This window comes from Haliaeetus albicilla, chromosome 5 (assembly GCF_947461875.1).
Source record: "Haliaeetus albicilla chromosome 5, bHalAlb1.1, whole genome shotgun sequence".
In the NCBI taxonomy this organism is placed as follows: domain Eukaryota; kingdom Metazoa; phylum Chordata; class Aves; order Accipitriformes; family Accipitridae; genus Haliaeetus; species Haliaeetus albicilla.
In genome coordinates this window covers 31,089,770-31,103,074 of record NC_091487.1, presented here as the reverse complement: position 1 = coordinate 31,103,074, position 13,305 = coordinate 31,089,770, and the positions used below count along the sequence as shown (strand labels likewise).

General features: G+C 35.3%; 1 protein-coding gene and 1 long non-coding RNA gene across 5 annotated transcripts in view; one reads left to right on the top strand and one right to left on the bottom strand.

Moving 5' to 3' along the window:
• The window catches only part of LOC104322887 (sec1 family domain-containing protein 1), an 80,564-nt gene that overhangs the window by 46,331 nt on the left and 20,928 nt on the right, over positions 1-13,305 (top strand). For all 4 annotated transcript variants that reach the window (XM_069784053.1, XM_069784056.1, XM_069784054.1 and 1 more), the window contains 5 exons: positions 713-852; positions 1,279-1,369; positions 1,702-1,775; positions 4,052-4,133; positions 11,062-11,158. In XM_069784053.1, coding sequence (XP_069640154.1) covers positions 713-852; positions 1,279-1,369; positions 1,702-1,775; positions 4,052-4,133; positions 11,062-11,158 — 484 coding nt within the window. The remainder of the gene's footprint in view (positions 1-712; positions 853-1,278; positions 1,370-1,701; positions 1,776-4,051; positions 4,134-11,061; positions 11,159-13,305) is intronic.
• LOC138685484 (uncharacterized) lies at positions 4,154-11,785 on the bottom strand. The gene is made up of 3 exons (XR_011324753.1): positions 11,673-11,785; positions 7,926-8,022; positions 4,154-5,434 (listed from the first exon to the last, which is right to left on the bottom strand). It is a non-coding gene; the product is annotated as an uncharacterized lncRNA (long non-coding RNA).

The window sequence follows — 13,305 nt, the reverse complement described above, 5'->3', positions numbered from 1 at the left end:
CAGAAGACATATAGGGAGCAGTGTGGTGACATATTATGTGACCATAACTGTGTCATCTAGCAAAAAGCTGTAGTTTCTAGGTTCATGCATCTGTGGAGGAAGAAAAGCTATATGAAGAAATAGCAGCTTTGTTGTAAACTGTTGCTTTATCATGCACTCACTATTTTACTAGTGTTTGAAAAAATGGTGTAAGAGCTGTGAAGGTGTAGCTAAATAGTCCGCACAGTGCATATTCCTGTTGCTGATGTCATGAGCTTCTTTGCAGCTTTGATACATGTGCTGTAGTTGTGGAAGTGAAATTCAGCCTTAGAAACACTTTTTGTCTGCAACACAGACACTTCTGTTACTTTAAAGTTTTGGTCAGTTGTTAAACCTCAGTTATTCCTAAAGAATTTATTTTTTGTACAGAAAACGGTGTTCAGAGTTCAGTGTCAGAAGATTGCTTGCATGTGAGACAATCAGGTGTCTTTGCTTAATATTTGTTGCTTTTTTTGGTATTTTTTCAGTAAGTGTGAGTAATTTCGGAGTTCTTATATTGCTGCTGTTGTTATCTAGTTAGTTAGTAAATCTTTTCCTGCCCTCCTATGAAGTTCTGATAAATAGCTGTGTTAATATTTTTTAGAAAATATTCTGGAAGATAATTGGTTGACTATAAAAGACTGATTAAATAATTAAAAACTGTCAAATATTTACATGATTCCTCTTTTTTTAGGATTTCCATTTGAATAGAGTTAACTTGGAAGAATCACCAGGAATGGAAAGTTCTCCAGCAGGTGCTAGACCTAAGAAAAAAAATAAGAAATCCTATGATTTAACTGCCTCTGATAAATTCTGGCAAAAGCATAAGGGCAGGTAAGCTGTATAGGTACAGAGTTTATATTAATTTAGTCAATATAAATTCTAAGTATTCTTCATATTATGGTAGTTCTATTTTTAAGCTTCTTCGAAAATATTTTTGAAGTTTGGTGGGTTTTTTTTAAGGAATGATCATTCTCAATATTCGTTGTCCATGTTAATTGTATATTAGCTTTTTTTACAGAGCACAAAATTGTTCTTATCAAAATTATATAAAAATATCGAAAGCAGTGAATATATCTTAGAAAGTTTAAATAAACCTACAGTAAGATGTCATTATTTTCACTGATTTGATACTCTTGCATGATTTGTGTGTTGATATTTCTGAAAACGTTTTCATGATCTTCTTGATCATGCAAGCTGTCTGGTTCTAGTGTTTCTATTTGTTGATTTAACTGAGCCTAATGCAGAGTATTGTGTTAGTCCTTTTCCAGAGGTAGCTGAGTCTGTTCAGCAAGAACTGGAATCCTACAGAGCCCAAGAAGATGAAGTCAAAAGACTTAAAAGTATCATGGTAAGTTTTATCACCTATATGTGCTTTATGTAAAACATAATAGGACTTGTAGAGATGCTTAGCGCACTCTGTCACCCCACACACAAAAATTATCAGCATATGCTGAATTTTAGGCATAATAGAAGTACCCTATTTCATGAGAAGGTTCAATTTCTTGTGTTTATTGGCATTACATTTATATAACTTCCATAATAACTGTAAAGCACTATCCAGGCATTAATGTCATTATGAGAAAATAGGTTCTAAATGCACTGACTGTATTTGCATGTGTGATCTTTGTATTTATTATGACTGGTTTTATTCTTCTTTCCAAATGCTTCCCCAAAACCCAGGGTATAGAGGGTGAGGATGAAGGAGCAATAAGTATGCTTTCTGATAATACAGCTAAGCTAACATCAGCTGTCAGGTAAGTAATCAATAATGCATTATTGTTTAATTGGGAACCATTTCTAATTCTTTCTGTCATTTCTCTTTTAATGTCCTTTGAAATAAATAGCTTTAAAGTAGGCTATTCAGCTCAATAGTAGAGTTTAAATGCTTCATAATTCTGGTAGAGTTTAATGCAATGTCCTAGACAAGTACTTGCACTTGTAACTTCCACAGCATGTGTCTGTTAGCCTTCTGTACATGGCTTTGGAGTGTTTCCTCAGCAAACCTGAATAATCTGAGTGCATCATAGATTTGCTTACATGCTTCCACCAGAAAAATCCAACTACCTACCTCTGCATTCCTTCCTTAAAAAAATTGTTAGTGAAATCCACTACCTGAGGTATCTGCTTGCTTTGTACAGTGTGTAATTAATTACATTTTGATTAATGTAGTTACTGTAACATCTGTTGGCAAGGTTATAGTCATCAAGAACTCTGCATGGGAAATTTATGCTCCTGCTTTTGGAGACCTAGCCACCATGGATGAAACTGCAAGTCTGAGATTTAGATTTGTTCCTCATTATAAATCTGTTTTTCATTCCACTGATGCCTTGGAGAAGTGAGTTGTTCAGTTTGCTGCTTTTCACTAAGACCCCAATCAGAAGAAAGAAGGAACAATAATTATGCTGAGGATAGATGGGGTGATATGCCCAGTGTCTGGTGAAATCTAGCATGTGTCTGCATTAGTTAGTTGTCTCTATGAGTTTCAAAAGTTGTTTTGTATGCTGTGCCCTGGTTAGAATTTAACTGGAATTAGAAAGGATGTGTGATGGATCAGACAGATCAGAGCAGATGTTTCCAAGCTCCCCCTACAAAGTTTTAAAGTTCTGTAGATATTCTCATGATGCTGGTTTTCAGGTTAAGGCAGCAAGGTATGAAAGTGACAAGCATCAAAAGCTTTAAACTAATAGCCAAAAAAATAAAATCATATGACTAAAGCTTCATCAGGAAATTTTACTGTTCAGTTAGCCTCTATATGACTGTTTTCTGTAATCTGGCATTATTAAGGAAGATCTTATCCCCCTTCAGAAAAGTGTATAACACAGTAAACTCTTGCAACATTTCAGCTCTAAGCTTCAGAATTATGCTGAGAAGTCCAAATACTGTTAAGATCTTCCATTTAGAAGATCTGGATTTGGAAGAATTAAACTAGGCTTTGCTGTTTTGTTGTCCATCATCTGCTAGCAGGATTAAGATACCCTTCAGAGTTGTCTTAGGCTTTACAATTTCTAGAAAACTTTGGGATATCTATTAGCAATTAAAAAACAGAGGTTCTAACATAGAGGATCTCCTGTCTTTTTTTTCATTCTTTTTTTTAAATGCAGTCTTTTACAAAGTCAGTACTAATCACCTTCCAGCTATAAGGTCATTAATGGCCAATCATCATAGGTAACATTGATTTTATAATTGCTTAAAGGAGGAAAGAAAGTATGGTTACCTAACTGCATGGTTCTTCAGGCCATGTAGTCAATGTCATTAAGTGCCTTCTCATCTGCTTATTATTAAACTGAGTAAGACACTGACTGTTTGGAGTGCTTTTGAAAGTGAAAGTGTATAGACCCTGAGCAGTCTTCTATACATGTGATGCCCAAGTACCAGCAATGAAAATCATGTAGATCACAACACCTTAAGTAAAAAATTTTCTACGAAGTAAACTTAACCATTCAGTTTCCCATTTTACAAAAGAAAAGATTTCCATCATGTAATCCTGCATAGAGAATTGTGTTCTATGCAGAAGCACCTGTGACAAATTCCAGGACATCCAGATGTTCTGGTTTTATTTGACAGATATTATTATTTAATATTATTTTATATTATTTGACAGATACTATTATTTAGCAGACATTGACACTTTTATATGTATCAGACATTAACTAAATGTTGCTTATATAAGCCATAATTCTAGTAGATTATTTGTTTAGGTAAGCAGGGCATATATCTGTTGTTGATCACAAGCTTTCAATAGGAATATGAAATTACCCACATTATGTGTATTTTTTGCTAGTCAAGGTAAAAACCTATTTTATTACATGTGGATAACATCCTTCTGTTATGAGAATCATTACATCTATACTTAATAATTTTTTAATTCCAGTCCTATTGTATTCTATAATCTTAGATTTTAATAATCTTTAAAGGTCTCTTCCAACCCAAACTGTTCTATGATTCTGTAATTTTTTTTGTACCGACTGTATACAATACACAATTCAACTAACTGCAACTCAGCAGGTTAGTTTGTATTTAATCTCTTCAGCTCTCTTCCAGAACTTCTGGAAAAGAAGAGGCTTATTGATCTTCATACAAATGTTGCAACAGCCGTTTTGGAGCATATAAAGGTATGATTGCTCTCCAACTTCAGTTTTCTATCAGTAGTGCTCCTTACCTGGAGAAATGTATTTGAGCACGTGAAGTAAGATAAGAAAGTGAGCCTTCTCAGTTGTGCTACCTTTTACAGAAAATGCTGTGACTTCAGTCTAAGCAATTTTCTGTTCTGTGTGTGTTTATTGGAAGGGTACTGTTTACTGTTCAGCAATGAAAATGATACCCAGAGGTGTGGCAATAATGATGCAAGTTACTAAACTGGTCTTTTCGGCAGGGTCTGTGTTAGATGTCTTGTGCATAATTCAAGCACTTCAGAAGGATGTTTGTGCCCTTTTCAGTTTTAAGTCTGCTGCTCTTGTATCAGAGAACTTGCAAACAGTTTCAGTATCAAGTAAAGATCATGGTTACTACTAGGATAACTTGGAAGATGGATCTGCTTTCACAGTATGAGAACAGAAATTATAGATGAGACTTTCAGAAACACTGAAATTCTGTTTTTGAAAGTGATTCAAGCACCAAGTCTCACTGAAGATCAGTAGTTAGAAAATTTTACCCCATGCTATTTATTACTCATGGAAGGCAGTGTGTTTTGAAGCTAACTTTAACATTTGTAAAGTGCGTAAGATCTGTCCTCGGTTATTACTGCTACTGAATTTTTTTAAACTAAGTATTATAAACGAACAAAGGATTCATTCTGAATTTTAATGAATAAATGAATTTTACATATGTATAAAATTGGGGCAGAGATATAAGTGTGTCCGTTTGGCTCATTACTGTAGGGGCTAGTTTATGCGCTTTTGCAGGATTAGGCATGTCAATTTTCGTATCTGGCAATTTAAAAGTAGTGCATTAATACCATTGAAAAAAAATAGAAGTTGACAATGTCAATATTTTATTTGATGCCTTGTCTGTAAATTCACTTTTCTGAGAAAGATACTGAGACAGTAATGGCAAGCCTACAGCAGTAGTAGTTTATATATTATTTGTTGGACGGATGCCAGGTTTCAGAGCAGGATATGGAATGGCAATAACATCAGTTTTGATTGCCAGTGTCCTCTTGGCAACGGACTGGAGTCAGATGCACTTGTTCATTCTCCATTAGGTGATAGTGACACAGTCTTCTCTTACTTCGAGGTGAAAGGGATTACCTTAGGTTCCCTCTGCTATAGCACTCCACTGGCCCTTAGGCTCTTTCCTCTGACAGAGAGCCTGCTATTAGAGAGTTCCCCGGGGGAGTGGTGAACCGTTTCTCCATAAATGATTCTTAATTCTGGTATTGTGCAGTGCTCAGGCTCCTTACCTTCTTATTGTACAGCTGTCAAAGAAGATTGTGAGACAAATGGGCATGGAGTTTCTTCAATATATCAATGATATGTGTATCTGTATCATCTTTTCTTTTAATTTAGAACGAATAACTTACTTCATCTCCAGATATTTAGGAAAATATCTTAAACTCAAACTAATGGAGAAGCACATACTTTTCTGTTGGAATTTACCCACATTAAAACCATTTCACTGAATGAATGTAAAGTTTCTTCCAACTGCTTTGTCCTGTCCATTTTCCCCCTTCTTTTCACTCTCCAGTGTTACCAAAAGTATCTTTCTATCTGGAGCTGTGGAATTTTAACATGCAGGATGATATGATACCTAATGGATTTCTCAAAAATACCCTCAAAAAGGCCAATATCTCAGCCAGTACTTTTTAAAGGCATTCTGATGGCACCATGAGGCTGTGGTTAATAGGTTTTTTTATACAGTTAAATAATTAAACCAGATTAGGGTAAAAGAGAATTTTTTTGGCATGTGCCTGGTCATGAGGAGCTAGTGAGACACCATGCTCTTCTTCAGGTTACTGTATTTTCACTTTTAAAATAATCTGGAGGCACATTTGTACTTTAAAATAGGCTGTTTGCATTGTCCATTATGGTTTTTTTGTTACATGAAGTATTAGAGCATTTTTCTTCACTACATATATGAGAATCAGTGCAAGTAATGCTACGACACCTGCTTTAGATATACTAAGTGAATTTAATTTTTCTTGTGGTCATATTTTAGTGATCAGTTTACAGCTGCTTTCTACATTCTCTTGGATCATTTTCTAAGACACAGCAAGAGGAAACCAGAAATTAATCACATACTCAGGGGTCCTGGCAGTTTTCTGGCATATCTAAGTGTTTAGTGAAATAATGGAAAGAATGCATCACTTTTTTCACTAAGTGAACCATCAAGTATTTATTGTCAGTGCTTAGAACAAATGCTGCTTGTTTTGCATTGATTGTTTTTCTCTGAAGAAGCTGGTGACTGAAGGACTGTACCCCACAAATAACAGATTTAGGACTAGAATTCTATGTATCTTTCTAACTGTTTTAGAGCTTTAAGTAATGCTTATCTTTGCGTGTCATTCTAATATGAATACTAGGATTACTGAAGAATGTTAAATCATGGCATATGAAAAGGTGTACACATACACTTTTCTAAAATGATTAATTGGAGAGGGGGAAAGATTAGATAACATCTTGCTAGAATTCTATACAGGAATTTAAGTGGCAGACTTACGTGAATTATTATCTGTCTTAGATTACTCACACTTGTTTGGTTTAAGGTTTTATTTTTTAATTCCTACATAGTTTTTTTTTATCATGTATCTCCCATTTTGCTTGATCTCAAGGCCTGATACTTCGATTGACTCCATTACTGGGATTTCCAATAGTCTTTCAAATTATCAAATTCGTGTTTTGTAAAGGAATTCCACTGTTTTAACTACTCTGTTTTAAATGAGGTTACATTTTTGTCTTACCGTGTGAACAGAAGTGGTATGTGTTTGTGAAATGTGTGTGTCACAGTGGTCCAGGCTGTTTTTCTGTAGTTGAGAACTGATAATTGAGTGACTTTCCAGTAAACAACAGCTTTTTCTGAGTTCAGTTACAGTGACCTTTCCGGCATCATTCTGTGCAGTTCAGTCGAAGGGAACTGGCTGTAGCTGCCACTTTCAGCCTTCTCCCAGAGTTTCTCTTCCTCTTGATAGGAGCACACTATAATTACCTGACCAACCTCACTCATTCTGGGGGCTGTTATTTCTGGTTGCTTTCTGTCAGTATCTTTGAGAAATTCCTCCCAGTAAATTCTTAGAAAATTTCTTTTCTCTTCTGCATGTTCTCTCTCTCTCTAAAAGGAAGAGCCTTTGTACTGTAAAGACAATAGGAGAGTCTCCAACAAGTCCTTACAAAAATGACCCTCTAAGAGATTTCAACGGGTCCTGCTTCCACTTCTCTGCTTTAAAAAAGAAGGAACTTTGTGTTCATCTTGAAGTACAGTGCTCAGGGAGAGACTCCCATGCACTTCAGTAATTTTCCCTAAAATTTCCTAAAATTTTCCCAAATTTCCCAAATTTGTTTTGGCTTACAAACAGCCTGTTTCTAAAGATACTAAGTTGAAAGCTTTCACAAATATATTAAAAAAAAAAAAAAAGACAAAGCAAGCTGAAGTGTAGCACTTTAACTGCAATACAGGTCCTGTCCCTGAATTGGCAGCTAGAAAGGTCTACTGAATCAGGTTGTTGTAGAACAAGATATCATACTAGGAAATCAAGAGCAGGAGGCAGAAAGGGAATAACTGTAAATGCATCTTGATTCTATTATTGTTTTTATTATTATTTTTCTTCACGTTGCTTGCCAGTTTAGCACCCATAAGAACCTCTTCTTTGCTGTCTTCTTTTATGAATCTACAGGATTGTTTAGCTCCTATCCCCAGCTTTTCCTCTTGGCTTGTCTGTGAGTTTGCAATTGAGTGAGGAAAATTGTACTTACTTAAATTAAATGGGACATCTGCTTCTTATCAGCACTTCTTAGACAAGCTGGCTCTTCGGCAAGTAACTGTCTCATTGATGTGACATATCTGGGAAATCTGTGAAAAGGTAACTAGTAGTGTTTAAGGGTATTCAGTAATCTGTATTAAATTTTATGAGATGTCCATCTAATTCCTAGTGAACTAGTATTAGAAAAATATTGCCCCAATTAACATCTTTGCTAGTGGCCTTCATTAGTTATCTAGTGAAGAAGCAGCTGAATAGACTCACCATATTGATCCATCTCTTTAGTTCGTGCTTTTGTTGCATCAAAAAGAGTCTCAAAAATTTTACGTTGCTGCTTACCTTTGATGTCCGTATTGTGGATAGAAATAAAGGACCTGGAGTTTTAGGATTTTCAGTTTGGGTTTCTTTTTTTTCCCAAAGAGTGTCAAGTTCACACTTGAAAAGTAATTGTCCAAAATTTTTTAAGAGGGTGAGTATGTACATGTACCATTAATGTTTCAGTTTAGGCTCAAAGTATAGCAAGTATATGCAACCAGTGAGTTTTCTTTGCTGTGGTTAGTCTGTTTTGCTCAGCCGTCTTAGTCAAAGAGTCATAAAGTTGCACGTGGTTGAGAAGAATTTTATCTAGTTTGTGCTCCCAATAAGTTAACAACTGTAAATCTGTTCTTACAATTGAAAGTATCTCATGTTTGAATTACATAATTTTATTTAAAAATTGATCTGTAGACAAATATAATGAATTAATGAATCTTTTTTTTTATGTTGTACATTTTTACATGCCATCTGAATAAATTTGTCTTAAACAGATCACCAGCTAAGATAATATGGGCATTGCCAAATTCAACAATAATATATTTATCTTAATAGGATTAAGTTTCCACATTTCAAGACAATCCTTTGTTTGTTGGATGCCTTTTGTCTGGGAAAAATATTTTAAACTTAAAAACATTGAATTTAGCTCCATGTAAGGAGATATAAATGTAGTTAAAATACAAAAAGCAAGCAAATGTAATGGAAAAACTAGAAAAATTGTAGTAGTTTCTTTGCAATAGTTTTATCTCTCTAGAGAGAATTAAGGAAACTATAACACAGATAGTCTCCAAGATGCTGTAGAATTGAAGTCACAGAACATGTCTGACGTGCCAGATACCAAATTGCATCTGAAGTAAGGACTTGGAAAAAGGCTTGGTAGTTCAGTTCTATTCAGACTGTAAACTAGTGTAACATCACCACTGATAATCCCTTTAACTTTGGCTAAATACAAGATTAATCCAAGGTTTTACAGTAGCTTAACTACCAAAATTTGGCTGTGACTACTCTTCTGACATGAGCTCAAGGTAAATATAGCTTGAAAGAAGCTCTAGCCCTTTTGGGTTTTTTTTGGTCACTTCATACACCTTATACGTAGTTGTAGTTGCTATGACAAACAGCAGAAGACATCCTTCTGCCCCTGAAAGTAGCAAGTGGTCATTTTTTGAGCACTCTTTGTGGTAATTTACTTTCTAAGCTGTAATTGCAATCTTCCACAAAGGCTTTAAGTTAAGTTGCTGTTCTGCAAGCAACTGCTCCTCTCAATGAGTTCAGTAGATGGTGAATGAGAAATGCAAGTGTTATATAGCTAACTGCATCATAAGCTGATTGCCAAAGGCTTTCAATATTAAAATATTTTTGTGACGTACCTCTTCTTTTATTTTGTATTCTCATCTCCAACTCTTTTTTTGATGAACTTACAATACTCAAAAGGTGAAATATCCTAATAACCTTAGGCTAGAGAAGTACCTTTTTTTTTTTTCCTTTTTTTGGGGTGGTGATGAAATAACTGGTCTTTAAAATTCCATTTCCTTATTTGTGATCTCAGGAATAATTTTAGTAGAATTCCAAAACATGTGAAAACCAGACTTAGGAAGTTTTTACATTGCTGTTGTTACAACCACCACTGCGCTGGGTTAGAAGGTGCCATAGCACTTTTGCATGCCTTGGCATTGTCAGGCAAAATTTCCTGAATCTCTTAACCCAAGAAAAGCCCCAGTGGCTCTTGCCTCACTCTGGCAATATCATTTCAGTCTCCCAATGGGTATGATGTGGAGCTGAAACACTTCCAAGGCAACAAGATGGAGATCCACTCTGCCAGCCTCCTCTTTGAGCCAATACATAGCTGAATGTGTCCAAACACCAGGATTTAGTTAGTTACCAGATATTAAGGTTTTGTAAGCTGAGTAGTTGTAACATTTGTTGTGATGCTACATTTTAATGTTCAAATGCTCATAATGATCTGTGATGTAACAGAATTTTTTTAAGTAAGTTTTGGAATGCATTTGTCTGTCTTTAGGTTGTAAGTTCATGATATGATGGTCGAGAAGTGCAAAGCTTGGGTATTGGTGCAGATGTATTGCAATGCAGACATTAGTTGCATGGCCATGTGATGTCTTCCATAAAGTTTGTGCCTCATTAATTTTGTGCAGTCCCTGTGCCATCCTCCCCAAAAAATGGTTTTCACAATTTCATCTACATGTGTCATTGTCTAATGAGAGACTTCTTTTCCAGTGTTAGCAAGATAATCTAATTATGAAGTCTTCTCCATCTTTGGTGTGAATGAATTATTGCAAGCTTTTGATCTGAGGTAGTTACTTCAGTACTAGCTCAAGTTGGCAGTTGCCAACTTTTCTCTGGGATGATGCCTTATCATATTTAGGAATTTCCCACATTTATCTGCATTGAGTAATTGCCTTGTTGACTGAGAGACTTGAGGTTTAGCATAAATTTGACTTAATATTCACTTGACCATTATTTTTTCCTGTTACAGCATAACACTATGTATGATGGCATGTAGTTTTCAGCTATGGCAAAACCATAGTTGAAAACAAAAGCTCCTCTTCTGGTTTAATATATGCATGTCAGACATCCCTTACTTAACTTGCATTTTCACTTTTAATATGAGAATTACATAACCATCAGTTTTCTGAGCGTTAATAAAAGCATATTACAGCTTTAGTTATTTTTACTGAAAATTTATTTTAAAATAAATTTTTAAAAATGGTCTAGATAACTAAATCTATATACCTTTTTAAAGAGGAAATAAATACTCTTTCACAGTGTTATAGATGTTAACACTAACACTTACTTTTAAACAGAGTCGAAAGCTGGATGTGTATTTTGAATATGAGGAAAAAATAATGAGCAAATCCACTCTGGATAAATCACTTCTGGACATGATTTCTGACCCAGATGGTAAGTACTTTAAATATGAACTTGGTATAAAATTTGTTGAGATATACAATAAATCTGTACCTGCTGAGTCTTCAGGGCATTGGTAAAGAGCTTATGTGCAGGCTGTGCAATACTTGTAAAGAAAACAGCTTTTTATTGATTTTTAGTAGCAGTCTAGAGAGTTTAGTATTTTGGTTGAGTAATATCCAAAATATTGGCAACTTTTGAAGATCCCCTAAAATCCTTTCCTAACTCCTTGTTTCTGAAGGTCAAAATATTTTAACTCTTGTACTTCTCCAGTGTTTATTAGTAGAGCATGGAATTGTGTGTGGTCTGAACAATACTGATTCTTTAAAATCCTACTGCATGTTTTATAACACATACAGACCTCACAAACAGAATGAGAAAGGGCATTTCATAGAATTTGGTTAGTTCAAGGGGTTGTAACATAGGTAGCTCTTGCTTGTGTGAGGGAAAAAAATGGATGGGAGAAGGGAAGCAAGACATAAATTGGCCAGTTCACTGAGAGACTCACCTGAAATTTTGCATGCATTGACCCAGCTGTGGAATGTCTGTTTTCATTGCTGTGAGAGCAATGCATCCCAGTTTCTGTTTCATACATGGTTCATGCATAACAAAGCTTTACACACTGGGTGATACTCAGAGTCTCTGTTAGCAGTAGTCACTACAGGTCTTTCTGTAGGAGGCTGAGTCCAGAATGGGTTCTCAGCTTTTCATAGTATCATAGCATCAACTCTCATTTCAGCCTCTCACAACCTGAGGTATGTCACAACCCTCTGACAGATTTCAGTATGATCTGATACCAGTTGGCTGGAACAAAATAACCTGCAGAGCAAGATTGTAAAACTTAAGTTATGACCACTGGCCTGTCTGCGTATTGGCAAGTATGTTGGCAAACCTCAAGCATTTACAGACCCAGGGTTTCTGCTCTTTTCCCAGTATGCTCTTTAAGACAATGTTTTGTTACTGCATGCTTATATGTGTAGTCTTGTAGCTACATACTGGACATAATGTTTGCTTAGAGTTTGTATAATGATTCATATTTATAGAAAGAGTATATGTAAATCCTGCTGAAATTTTTAAAAAATCTTTTATTAGTGTCTGTGCTATAGAATCAAAAGGTAGTAGAAGAAATAGTATATGGTTAGTAGAAGTCTGAGCTAAAATTTTACAGATCCCATATTGGGTCAGGTCTAGAAACTAACAGACTTTCAGGAAATCTGATGTCAGGCATCAATCTGTAATTCAGTGCGGGCTATCTTTGTTAATATGAAGCTAATAAGAATATGTGTAATCTGTACTTCTATTCAGCCTCAATACAAACTAGTCCTTTTCCATGTTCAGAATTAATTGTTCATGTACTATTTTGATTTCAGCTTTTATGTTTGTGTGAACTTAGATATGAAAACAGAAATTATTATGCTTGCTAGTATTTCCTACCAGTTCAATTACTTTTTACCTGAATCCACATTTTCTATGCTTTTTTAGATAGCAGTATAAAGCAAATTGTTTTCCAAGCCTGATGTATCATATCAGCATTCCTATTAGCAAAGTTCTTGGGTTTTACACAAGAGAAAGATTAGATTTCCAAGCTGGAGTTTTCTTTCATAAGCTAAGTATTCAGGTGTTCACAGTAGCATGTTGGCATTTCCTATACATTCCCTGGGTTTAAGATAAGTTTACGTAACAAAAGGATTTCCGGGCATGCTATATTGTAAAACTGGCCAGCTTCCTGTTGTGTGTTTCACTGAGAAATACCAGCAGAAAACATTTTGAAGGAATGATGCATGAAGTCTTCCAACGCTTTTAGTGGTAAACGATTTGTTTGCATTAGCTGTGGGGATACTTGTCTTGTGGACAATGATATCTGCAGAGGTCTTCACAAAAACACTTAGACTTGACCAATTAACAGCTTCAGGCTTCAGCCTCCCATTTCTTACTATGTTGTACTAATCTACCACTCAGGGCTATTAGCTGTCTCCCAGTTCAGTGGATATTGTATCCTAGAGTGGTGATAAAATGAGAGTTACTGATTTTGCTTTCCTCTGGTAGTTAATCAGTAGCCCTAAGGCTGCCTGCTGGTTTTTGAGTGGAAAATAAAATTGTTCTGTTCTAGGTTTACGAAGGTAAGTTTTGTTCAGAAGGTT